The 13026-nt window shown below is 33.6% G+C and overlaps 1 protein-coding gene across 2 annotated transcripts in view; it reads left to right on the forward strand.

Moving 5' to 3' along the window:
- The window catches only part of LOC115887573 (CCN family member 1), a 340204-nt gene that overhangs the window by 299879 nt on the left and 27299 nt on the right, over window positions 1-13026 (forward strand). The window contains exon 7 of one of the 2 annotated variants that reach the window (XM_030907032.1): window positions 8970-9166. In XM_030907032.1, coding sequence (XP_030762892.1) covers window positions 8970-9166 — 197 coding nt within the window. The remainder of the gene's footprint in view (window positions 1-8969; window positions 9167-13026) is intronic. The other variant, XM_030907033.1, reaches the window with a different exon arrangement.

Here is a 13026-nt window from a genome sequence, read left to right on the forward strand (position 1 = left end):
ATAGCCAGCTAAAAATAGAAATTCAGGCATCGCACTTTTATGGTAAGGGTTCTTTCTAAATTCAGTTACTATAAACTCTATTGCCACTTACCTTATTACGTCAACATCCGTCAGCATTTCATCAACAACAAGAACCTGTCGAAGACTTCATTGGTCCCCTTGTAGATCTGCCGCTTCGGTCTTGGACTTATTCTTTAGATTAAACCACTCGACCGGTTATCACAGTGTTCTTTTAGATAGTTTAATATTTTAGAGAAAAGGTGAGATTCAAAAATAAAATGCCGATTTTTCACAACACCTAACTATATTTAATATAAAGAAAATAAATAAATAAAAATAAAGAAAAAGATTTAACAAGACATTTATAATTAACGAAATATAAACAAAAGGAAAGAAATTTAATCAAAAATAATTAAAGAATGATATTAAAATTCAGAAGTGATAAAGTTAAAAATACAAAATATTCTTCTTATTAGTCTAATCTAAATTATCTAAAATTAGCATACAATTCAAATCTCTCTTAGAATTTTCGTTGCTAGAAAATTAATATGTCAAAAAAAAATATTAACTGAACAATTGGATTTAAATTAGAATTTAATAAAAAGAACAATTGTAAAATAATCATTTGTGTGATGATATCTAACTTTTACTAAAGCCTTTAGAACAAACAGAAAGTCTTAAATCGTTAATAAAAAAATATTAAAGAAAATCTAAAACAACAAATTAAAAATCTTTATACATGAAATGTTTAAAATTTCCTAACTTGAGAATTGAATATTTAAGAAAATCTTTAAATCGAAGACTTACTAAAATTATTAAAAAAGAAACCACTGGATAATATAAGATCTACAGGAGAAAATTCGACCGTCTAATTTAAAAGTCAGTACCGAACTGATCCAAAAATCTATTTTCCTAAACCTCGAAATATTTAAAATGGGCGGGTAAAAAGAATAGGGAACCACCAAAAGCCGAGCCATTCTCAAATCCTCTTCGGGTTCGCTTTTCAGGAACCGTCTGATTGGTCTGAGAAAACCTCAACTACCCTGTCGTTCCCGGTCTAGTTGGCTTTACTTGTCACAGATGTCGTTACTATGACCATTTCTACGTTATTTTCCAAATTATTACTAATATCCGTGTAAATATTATAATTACCGTAAACACAATTACACATGATTAAAACTAACCCTAACTAAAGTATATTTTAAGGTCTGTCCTTAAAAAAACCAAAACAAATCATATTTATAATTTGATTTCATTAGGTTTCGCTGTTTCATCTTATATGTTTATTTATTTCACATAATTTTGGATATTTTGGATAAAAAAAAGGAGGACAGTCCTTAATTTTCAGAATATCATTACGTGAACTTTACTTTAATATTTAAATTAACAATTATACTTGTTTTTATCCAAAATCTGTTTGTATTGGCCCGTGGGAGGTCTATCGTGAGAAGAGTGTCGTCTTAGAGTTTTATTGCTTTCTAGGGGTTTTGCTTATATAATCTCGAAGTTAAAATTTAGGGTTTTACAGCTTTAATGATTGATGCTAGTCGTTTCTAGCTGTTTCAAAGCAAGTATTATATTAATTTATGGACGTGGGATTTTAAACCTAACAGAAAAATATTTAGTTTTTCCCAGAGAAACGGGTCCTTCATTCTAAACAGTTTTTACGATCTTCTGAAAAAATACCAATTTAAGGGCGGAAACACATGACAAAGTTTTAACAAGCTTGGTTTGTTGTCTGCTTCAAAATATTCCATTACAGATACTAAATTTGATTTAATACTTTGTCAAGTGGTTTTGTTGACATTTTTGGCATATGTAAAGTATATGTGTATTTGTTAAGTATTGAAACGACTAGAACACTTACAAAGGACCTATAGAGTGTTGGATAAACAGAGAGTATGGGATATATAAAATAAAGTTAACTGATAGCCCGAGATGTCTCTATGGCGACTCCAATGCTAATATGGTGAAGCATATGAATGTAACCGATGGACATCTGAACGAAGAGTGCTATACAAAAAACTATTCGATAAAATTAAGATTTCCGATCTAGTTCCAGAAATGATTCGATCCCCAGAAAATTGGAATGATGTTCACACTTTTATGGAGATACTAATAGATATGAAAGAGAAAGAAGCTAGCCGAAGTAACTAAAACATCACAGCATCACACGCCTCCTCGAGAAGTAATGACGAAAGGTAGTTCCTCGGGGAGATACTTAAAGCGGTTTGTGGAGTTTTTTTTAGTCGGTAAGGTACCTTAACCACTTCGACAGTACCGCATATGGTCTCTGGTTTGCAGATTTTTCCGCACTTAAAAAAGTATTAAACTTCAAAACTTCAAAAAAGGCTTGGTTATAGTTGTAATGGGGTTGTTAACAACTCCAGAGTTCCCCACTGCGAAAGGAGTATGACAGGGAGCGAATCCCCACAGCTGTTTACAGCAACACTAGATAAAATCTTCCGTCAACTAAACTGGACCAACAAAAGATTAAAAATAGATGGAGAATATCTTAACCATCTAAGATTCGCTGATGATATAGTCCTAATTGCCAATAGCCCTAAAGAACTACAAGCACATATTAATGAACTAAATAGAGCCAGCAATAAAGTGGGTTTCAAAATGAATTTAACAAAAACTAAAGCAATGTGCGACGAACTAGTGGAAAGAAAAGCTATTCTATACTATGTATTCTATAAATAACATAACAATGGAAATAGTAGAAGAGTATATATTATATGTCGCAGGCGTATCGAATAACTCGGCATTTTGCAAAAAGACTAGGCATATTATAAAACGCCGGCGTTTTTAACAACAGAAAGATATTTTGCAAAGAGCCTATCTGTTTTCAGTCGCTTTGCAAAATGTCTAATGAACACTACTTAGATTGCACAAAACAATTTACGCGGAATTAGTAAAACTAACCCCTAAATTTATCCAACGGCATTTCTCGAACTTCTCTTTCAAAATTAGAAAATAATGGTAACAAAAATTGATAATTCTGTTAAATGGAGTATAGTTAAGAACGATTGTTATAAAGATCTAAATTCATTTTATTCTAAAAGAATAAAAGTTCCAAAAAAGGAAGCAAAGTTCCACAAACAGGCAGCTCTGTACACAGAATGAAATTACAGAGTATACTAATTAAACGAAATATCAATATTAAGGTTTTAATATATTTTATATTTAAAGTTAGGCTGTACATAAACTGTGGTTAAACGGTAGCTTACTAAAATGCCGTTAATAGGTATGACGTCGTTGATGTGACGCACTTGACGGCTTTATGAAATATAGGAATTTTATAAGGATTGACCAACGCTATCCACCCCACCAAATAACCAACTTAACCAACGCAACTAACCTCGACACTGATAAAAAAAATATAAAAAACAAATATAAATTAGTAAAAACCAACCAACCCCACCAAATAACCAACTAACCAATGAATTAACACCCTCCAAATAACCACGCTAACCAACCCGCCAAATAACTAAACCAATCCAACCAAAAATAGTGAAACCAATGCAATAAGATTACGCTATAAGTAAAAAAAATATAAAAAAGTCTTGGTCGGCGTGAGATTTGAACCACGGACAATTCGCCTACGAAGCGATAGCCTCAGCCACGGAGCCACAGGTGCTCTTGCAAAATGCTTATAACCAGTCATTACTTCCCGTCGGCATGAACGACGTCACAATATCTATTAACAGCATTTTAGTAGGCTACCGTTTAACGGCTGTTTAAGTACATCGTTAAAATTATGTTACTTATAATTATAATTTATGAAATAGGGTTCAAGCTGTTTTCACCTAAACAAAATAAAATTTTGACATAAGTTATTTTCATCATTTTGTATTATAATATGTGGTATTTTTATTAAAGCGTAAATTATTCAATATGCTTATGCTCATAGCTGAATAAATTTTTTAATCTGCCAGGAGTGCTTGGTCTCGATTTGACATTTTGTAAAACGACTGAAAACAGGCAGTCTTTTTGCAGAAGTGTACAGAAAATATCGTCATTGTTTAATATGCCTAATTCTGATTAGGCTTTTTGCAAAGTGACTGAAAATATGTATATACGCTTTTTGTAAAAATTAATTCCTTTGTTTAAAAAGCTTAGGCATATTAAACAATGACGATATTTTCTGTACACTTCTGCAAAAAGACTTAAGAAATCCTATCACAAGAGTTTTATTCTATGCCTAGTCTTTTTGCAAAAAGCCGGATTATTCTATACGCCTGCGACATATTATATATTTGGGACAACTAATATAACGCTCGGGATCTCAACTATCAGAAATCAACAAAAAAATTAAGTCAGCATGGAGTACTTATGGAAGAAAGCGTAAAGAAGACAACTATCTAAAGAAGCAAACATTCTGCCAATGCGTACTACCAGTCATGACCTATGCATGCGAAACCTGGACACTTAAAACGAACATCATAAGGAAACTGCAGGTCGCACAACGCTCAATGGAATGAAATTGTGCTGGGAATAACCAAGAGAGACAGTAAAATAATAGATTGGATACGACAAAAGACCCAGGTAATAGATGTCATCCACGGAGTCAAATCCCTAAAATGGCAATAGGCAGGACACCGGGCAAAAAGAACGAACTTTGGTTGGTTCGAAGATAGATTATGGCTCGATGGTATACTCTGCTGCTTGCAAATTAACCCTAGAGGTCTTGGACCGCGTACAAAATGCATGTTTAAAGCAAGCTCTTGGAGCTTTTTACACAAGCCCCGCAACTAACCTATGTCCTGAAGCGGGAATAGAGGTCCTTAAATATAGAAGGAGCAAGCTAGCGCAATCCTACCTCACTTCGGCATTGGCAAATCCTAGCCATATAGTGAGAGAAACACTGCTATTCCGTCAAATGGAAGAACATCTCCTTATGAAAATCCTTCATGGCTGATACCTAAAACTGAAGTAATATTAGACCTGAAAAAACTCAAACGTCAAGACACATCGCCTGAAATATACCAATAATATTAAAATTTCCACATAATACTAGACCAGTACAACGAGAAAATTGCCATTTATACTGATGGCTCCAAAACACAAACTGGTGCTGGATGTGCAATTATTATAAACGGGTCAGCTTTCCAATGGACTTAGTAGCGTAACAACAGACTCACGGGCCTGTGTGCAAAAATTTTACCGCGCCCCCTATTACACCTACATATTTCAATACTTATATACTAATCTGAATAATATGCACTCATATTTTAGGTTAGAAATCGTTAACATTATCAAATTAATTTTTATATAGTATTATTTATTACTGCAACACAGAATATGTAACCCAAAACATAAAAAATACGAAATAAATAAAAACAAAACAAAAAACAACAACAAAACTAACTAAATTAAAATAAACAATGTAAGAATGAGAAGAAGGTAGGGTGAGAAAAATATGACACGCTGTTAAAATCTCGCTGAAACTAGAAGAAGATGAAAGGTTTTTAATTAAAATAAATTCAGTGTGTTCAAAAATGCAATTGATTTCATGTAAATTATTTCGGAAACATTGCCTGAAGGAGAGTAATTGAGAAGAAATCGTATAGGCAATATCATCGAGTTATTTAAGGTTGTGATAGAACCTAACCCATTTCATATATATCCTCATCAGAAACAGAAGGGTTAGGTAATACATCAGGCGAAATTGCGCGAAAATTTAAATAAACTTCATTGAGTCTAGTATTTCGAGATTTTATTTGAAATATAATTATGTCCAAGCTTTTAAAAAATACGTTTGTTTTAAACCAATCTTCATTTGTTTGAATTTGATTATGGTTATTAATTTCGTCAAAGAATATTTTTGGGCGAGACATCCTTTTCTTTACAAATTGAGTTGTTGTACTCCATTGCTTCGCTAGATCAATAGCTTCTGCCATAACTGAATTAAAATCATCACGCATTTTTTTTATGTTTATTTTGAGTTAACTAGTTTGGCTAGTATAATTTTTCATGCTCTTTTTGATGCTACAACTAGCTTAGTTCTATTTCTATTCGATGGTACAGAAATCCAGTGACAATACAGCAAGTTTCCTTTTTCTCAAATTCAATGCTCTAATGGAAAATCACATATATCCAGTTATTTTTGCAAAATAAAAAGGCAAACACAGCTACAAAATTGTACAAGAGCAAGTGTAAAGTAATAAGTTATTTTCGCGATAACGTGTGCTAGTTAAGTAGTTAAGAAGACGTGATAGATAAGAATTTAGTTCGGGATCGGCCGATTCTGCTTGATTCGCGATTAGTGTAGTTACAAAACATAGACAATAGATGGACCACAAAAATTACAACATGGTACCGACGAGGAATTAAGAGACCTACAGGATGATCAAACCTGAGATGGGATAGCCAACAATAGATAACAGTGGGCCCAACTACAAAGAGAGTATCTAAATATGTGAGCAAGGCTACACCATAATTAGAAATGATTGAATAAGATGAAAACTATGATGATGATGATAGTTTTTTAATAAATCCGCATAAACAATCTTAACCGTATTTTTCAATGAAGCTGCCCATTAATTTTAAAGAAAATTTATAAGGTTTGGCATATTTTCTTCGGCGTGATTAATGACGTAGCCGCCTGTAAATTAATAAATCCGTAATTAACAAGCATCTTTGGAAGTATCGTCTGAGCCGAGCCAATTAATTGGATAACTCCTTTGAGCAAACAATCTTAATGGTGCGACACGAGAGAACTTCATCCTTTTACAGTCTTATTGCTCGTTTCGATAGCTTTGAGCAAGCGTGCTTTCCGAATAAATTATGTTATGTTTACGGAGCTGCATAAACTGGAGTCTATGTGTATGAATTTCAATTTTGACGAATTTTATATTGATTCTAGGTTTAAGTATGTAACAACTGCAAAAAAAAAGATAAATTGTACAAAATAACTGGCCTGTTTTTTTCTTATTTAAACCGGCATTTCTCTGTTTTTTAGCGGTTTGTTTAAACCTGTTCGTTTACAGTTATTAATTTATTGAAAATATTAACCTCCTCTCTGTAGCCGTCAGACAAAAATTTCACTGAAAAATGGGTTACCATCTACCAGTTATTTTGGCTTCTAAATTGACCTAGTTGCAGAATAAAATAATAAAAACGGCTTTTTAAAGTTATATTGTGTCACTTGTTTGTTAAATAACATATTTGGTAGATACAAAAGAGTAACAGGTTAATTTTTTACGTTATTTTTAATCCAGTTTAAATCAAAAAAACTATCGTTAGAGTCAAAGTTCACTTGAGGCGATGCTGACTTTATCTTTAACACTGCTCTTTTGATATACCTTTTCAAAAAATCATTGTTCTAATTATAATCGGAGTTCTCAATCAGTAGTTGAAAAAATCTAGTCCAGTGTTCAACAGTGGTCGTCCCTAATGAATGTTTATCTGTCCTGTCCCCCCTCAATTTATATACCGAATTGCTAAATATTTACTTTTGATTAAACGTTTTGCATCGTCACCTCTTTGTTAGCATAAACGTGTTTTTACTAGCAAAATACTTGCTTAAGCAAAACGAGGACGGTATATATTTGTCCTATTGAATAACCTTTATACTATAGAAGAAGTGCTTATTTATACCACAGAACTGTGCTTCATGTTATATACAATAATGGTAAAGAAAAAATTGTTCAGGATTGATTGAAAAAAGTACTTTTTTCCATAGCAACTGTTAAAATTGCTTTATATCTATCAAAAATAGTAGATAAAATAGTACTTTAACCGGAAGGGCAGATTAAATTATACTTTAATAGCGAGGATATGTTAAAAACTTTATTTCTTCTCGTACGTTTTTTAATTGCTTCCATTTTTTGAAAATTTTTGTATTCCTTTTCATAAGTTATTCGAGATTTAAATGGAAGTAGTTTGGATATGGCATTTGTCGCCTCAGCCTGAATATCTGTTGGTAATTTACTTATTTCGTTTTGAGCCATTTCTGGCTCCAATTCAATCAGCCATCGACACGAAAGAGAATTAAAAAATGTTGACTCAAAACTGACAACTAAAGAGACAGCTTTATTTATTTGTCAAATTACATAGAAACCAATGCCAACCCAGCACAATATTTTTCCTACTCGTAATAAATTCCTTGAAATAATAATTTCTGAATATTTTTTAACACGTAACTCGCTAATAAAATTGCATTGTCGTCTCCCGAAATTAATTCACTCGCGATTTCATCGCTCGTGGATTAATCTTTTCGATCAACGATAAAATACCCTTTTATCTTCTTGTATAAAAATAACTATTAATTAAAATAAATTTCTTTGACGATTTCTTCAAATTCCTTCAATAGAAACATTTTTTAACAAAAAAAAGTGTTTTTTCGTTTCTATAGAACATTATAAAAAATGAATATTTTTAGTTACCTATGATTTCTTGCAAAGCAGCAAGGAAAAGTTACCACTTTATTTTTTTTTTAAGAATTACATTCATTGTATAGTGGGTCTTTTTAAGTACAATTAATTATTGTGTGTAGTATACGAGTATACAGGGTGTCCCACAATAAGTGCGACAAACTGAAAGGGGTTGTAGAGGGCATCAAAACAAGTCATTTGAGTATAGGAACCCATGTCCGGTATTATTAAAATCAGCTAAAGGAACTTGACTGGACGTGCACTAAGGTACCAACACGGACTGCACGCCCTACTATCAACAGCGAACAGGCGTGTGCATTTGTGCCTTCAACAGAATGGACGGCACTTTGAGCAGTTTTTGTAAATGTTTTGAATAAATAATACAACTTGAAATTTACGTTTCACTCCACCTCCTGTCAAAACGGCACATTTCCGGACATGGGTTCCTATACTCAAATGACTTGTTTTGATGCCCTCTACAACCCCTTTGAGTTTGTCGCACTAATTGTGGGACACCCTGTGGATACCATTCATCCTTCAAAACATTTATTATGACACTATAACTGGACAGCGCTTCGTCATTTTTAGCAGAACAACCGCCATCTTGCCAGCCGTCATTCTCCAGATGGTCGGTGTGTTCCAGCGAGTGCGGCTCTGGACTGTCCACCAGGAAGTCCAACCTTAACGCCCAATGCTTGCCCAACACCGAGACCAGGATATGTCAGATTAGAAGATGTCAAGATGAGGATTACGTCACTAGTCATCGGAAGCATCATCATTTGAGGGTTTGTAATCTTTTATTATATTTTCCATTTCAGATAGTTTTTATTTATACAGGGTCAGTCTTAAATAAGTGCAAATATTTTCAGGGCTTGTAGATCTCGATAAAAGAAACATATATTTCCTCTTTGCCGTTTTTCAAATAAGTCTAAAATAAAAAATCGGTAAAAAAACTTTTAAGTTAAACGGTTTTATCTTATGTGCACTGAAAACTAGAAAATAATAATAACAATTAGGTATTTTGAGCTTCTAGTTCAGAAATATTTTAGTACTTTTTCTTTTAGGCATATTAGACTAAAATAAAAACGTGGGGCCCATTAACAATTGCTGTAATACTTTCTTCTATACTAAGTGTGGATTGCATCGACTTACTATATTCGTAACTGGAGATTTTGACAATCAATAACCAGCCGTGGCGGCTTCACCAGCGAACGCCTAGCTCATGATCTACCAAAGTATAAAGATATGCTTTGCCATAGGTAGGATTTCAGAGGGGCCCCACGTTTTTATTTTAGTCTAATATGCCTAAAAGCTATTCTGCCTAGTACTAAAATATTTCTGAACTAGAAGTTCAAAATACCTAATTGTTATTATTATTTTCTAGTTTTCAGTGCACATAAGATAAAACCGTTTAACTTAAAAGTTTTTTTACCGATTTTTATTTTCTAGTTTTTAGTATTTAACGAAAATGCCTACCGAATATTCCTCATTCTATTTAATTCATTTAGTGCATCATTATTACATGGTTTTTACCTGATAATTTATTACAATCTGACGCTCAGGTGTTTCTGACGCTAACAACTCTCTCTGTCTGTCGCGTTCTCATGCTAGCCTAGACTCATGACGCTCAGGTGTTTCTGCCGCTAACAACTCTCTCTGTCTGTCACGTTGTGATGCTAGACCAAACCCCCCCCCCCAGAGGTTCAGTAGAGAGGCAAGGCTATAATATACAACAAGAGGCGCCCAATCTTGAGGGGAAAACGCTTGCGACATTACGCTCAGCACGTTTTAACCTATTACCTTAACTTGGGTGGTAAAGCTACCGCTAACTACGTAGGTACATCTAATCACCTATTTTTTTTATCTGTCCTTCTAACGTCAGACAATCTTGGACACAACTGTTCTGGACACGTCTACTCATGCCCTCACCTAATACGCCATTTTGTAACGACGTCCATCTTGGATTTTAAATTTTGTCATAATCACAGTATTCTACTAGTGTAGCCCTTTCATTTGATATCCATATTGAGGGGGTTGTGGAGAAATATGAAATCCGCCATTTTGTACCGGCGGCCATCTTAGATTTACACCTGCTGGAATGTTATTGATATTACTATATTGTATTGTCATCGGAACTAAAGGTTGGAACCAAATTTCAGATCAATCTGACAACAGGAAGGTACTTAAATTTCAATTTCTAATTTTGACCCAATTAAACAAACAAATAAATAAATACCGTACGGGTCGAGCTAAATAAAACCGTTTAATAAAGGAGTTAATTTACTTTGAAAATGTCCAAAGAAAAAATTATTTTTTGTTTAAATTTTGAGAACCACTGGATCTTTTCTGGGTTTTATTTCTTGTAAATTTAATCTACTACCTATGTTGCCACATTATCAAAAAATTATGTATTTTAACTAAAAGCTTTTCCCATTTTTTTTTAAATCAACAAGGTATACTATTCCTAGAAATATTGGCAATTAATTAAGGTTTGGTTTGGCTTAATTTTCCGTTTGAATATGAAATTCCACAAAGTAACAGTAGAGTCAATTCAATTAGAATATTCCAGTGTTTTTTACTTCTCCTTCTTCAACAATCCCAAGTCGTAAAAACATAAGTGCGGTTACATTTGCCCTTGAGAGGGACATGCTATTTGCATATTTTCTACGCCTTCAAGACCCTCTAGAGGTGTAGTTGAAAGTCCTTCACTTCAAATATGCGATGTATAATTTCACGCTAGAGTTGGCATTAAGCTAATTATGACAAGGTAATTTGCCCGAGGTCCTCCGCACTTAACTTGACCCTAAACAGAAAAAAAAAGAGAATAGAAAACAGGTCCGGGCTTGATATTTCGTCCTGGAAAGTACTTTTACTCTAGGTGCCAACCAACCAAAAGATAGAAGGTAATGGGATAGAAGATAATCCCATCGGACCCTGGCCCCCCCTAAAATCTGTAAATTGTGTAAAATATTAGGCTTTTGGGTTAAAAATGGCGCCCTAAAAAGCATATTATACATTGCTTTTTATTTTGGCCCCCCCCCTAAAATAATTTGCTGTATCCGCCCCTGAGCCTAATAGACTCTTAAGAAAAATATATTAACAGGGTGTCACAAAGAAGTAACTTGAAGAGAGTTAACTTGATTATTGTCTTTTAGGGTCCTTCTTAATCAGGGTATTTATGTATGTTACGGGTAATATGCGAAATTAGCTAATTCGCGAATTATCCGGTTAAATCGAGAATTAGCTACACGCGATAGATAAAACCCGAATATGTGTTACTTTCGCATAAGGGCAATCGTATAAAATATTTATTGTGTTAGTATTGTATCTTTTATCAACAAGGGTAACAATATACCGCATGAGCGAAAAAAAAGGTGTCAAAGACGGCTAGGAAATGACAATCAATGATAATTTTGACGACTTAATTTAATAAAAATTGACACAAAACTTGTCAAAAGTTAACACTAATTATAGGAAGATTAAAAAAGGATAGAACTTTTCCAGGCCCACGAATTTATTTCCTAAAAATTATTTTTTCCCGAATTTTAAACTACGCCATTTAAAAATAATTTGTATTTAATATAAAAATAAATTACAATCTTCTTAATGCCAACTGGCTGTTAAGTGCCATTAAAAAATATAGAACAGAGTCAAGTACCAAAATTATTTTTAGTTGTCATTCCCTAGCCGTCTTTGACGCCGTTTTTTTTTCGATCGTATGGTAGAAAACTTAAACAGGTTAAAGATGTGTTTTAATGGAGACTTTTTGAAAATCGCAGTTATAAAGTGATAAAATAGGCTATTTAAACTGTGATGATTATAAAAACATAATTGAATGTGTTAAGCAGGCAAAAAGTACAGCCTCTAAAAATCTATTACGTAATTCGAGCCTATTCTGTCCTAATAAGCAGAATGTGCTTAAAATAGGTACGCATCTGCCTGTTTTTTGTTTTATTTTTAAGAATGGAAAAAAATTGCTAGATTGGCAAAGATTTGTTACTTGAAGTTTTCAAAATAAATGGTAAAATTTATGTAATAAAATTGCATCTCATTACCTGCATACGCATATAAATGTGATATTAATCGTGCGCTTAACATATTTATTATCTGGCTAATTCGCGAAATAGCCAAGTGTTGTATAATTCAACCAATGGTATTGTATAATTCGCGTTCTAACCGGATAATTTGCGAATATTTCTAAAATATATTTGTTTCTTAACTGTCTGTATTTAAAATTTAGAATGAGTGGGAGGGGGGTTAATCACTGCGACCTTACAGATCCATTGTGTCCCCCTTTCTTGAGTCATAACTCATCATACAGTCCCAGGGCTTTGACAAAAGCCAGTATCTGGGACGGCTTTATAGAGGGTAGTTCTCCATCTCCAATATCAGTCGTACCAAAATTCATGGCACGAATGGTTGTCGTCTCGGCGCACTCAGTGATGAGGTGTACTGGTGTTTCCCCATCTTCCCCACAGAATTTGCATTCGCCGTTTCTTCTTAGTTTCAATCTATTGAGGTGTTCATTGAGGAGACAGTGTCCTGTTAAAAACCCCGTGACAATCCGAAGATTGTTCTTACTTAAACCCAGGAAGATCTGTGATTTTTCTTGATCATAAGCCCTCAGAAACTTCTTCGAGTGTCT

Source organism: Sitophilus oryzae, unplaced genomic scaffold (genome assembly GCF_002938485.1).
Source record: "Sitophilus oryzae breed Bouriz unplaced genomic scaffold, Soryzae_2.0 scaffold_578_pilon_pilon, whole genome shotgun sequence".
Lineage (NCBI taxonomy): Eukaryota > Metazoa > Arthropoda > Insecta > Coleoptera > Curculionidae > Sitophilus > Sitophilus oryzae.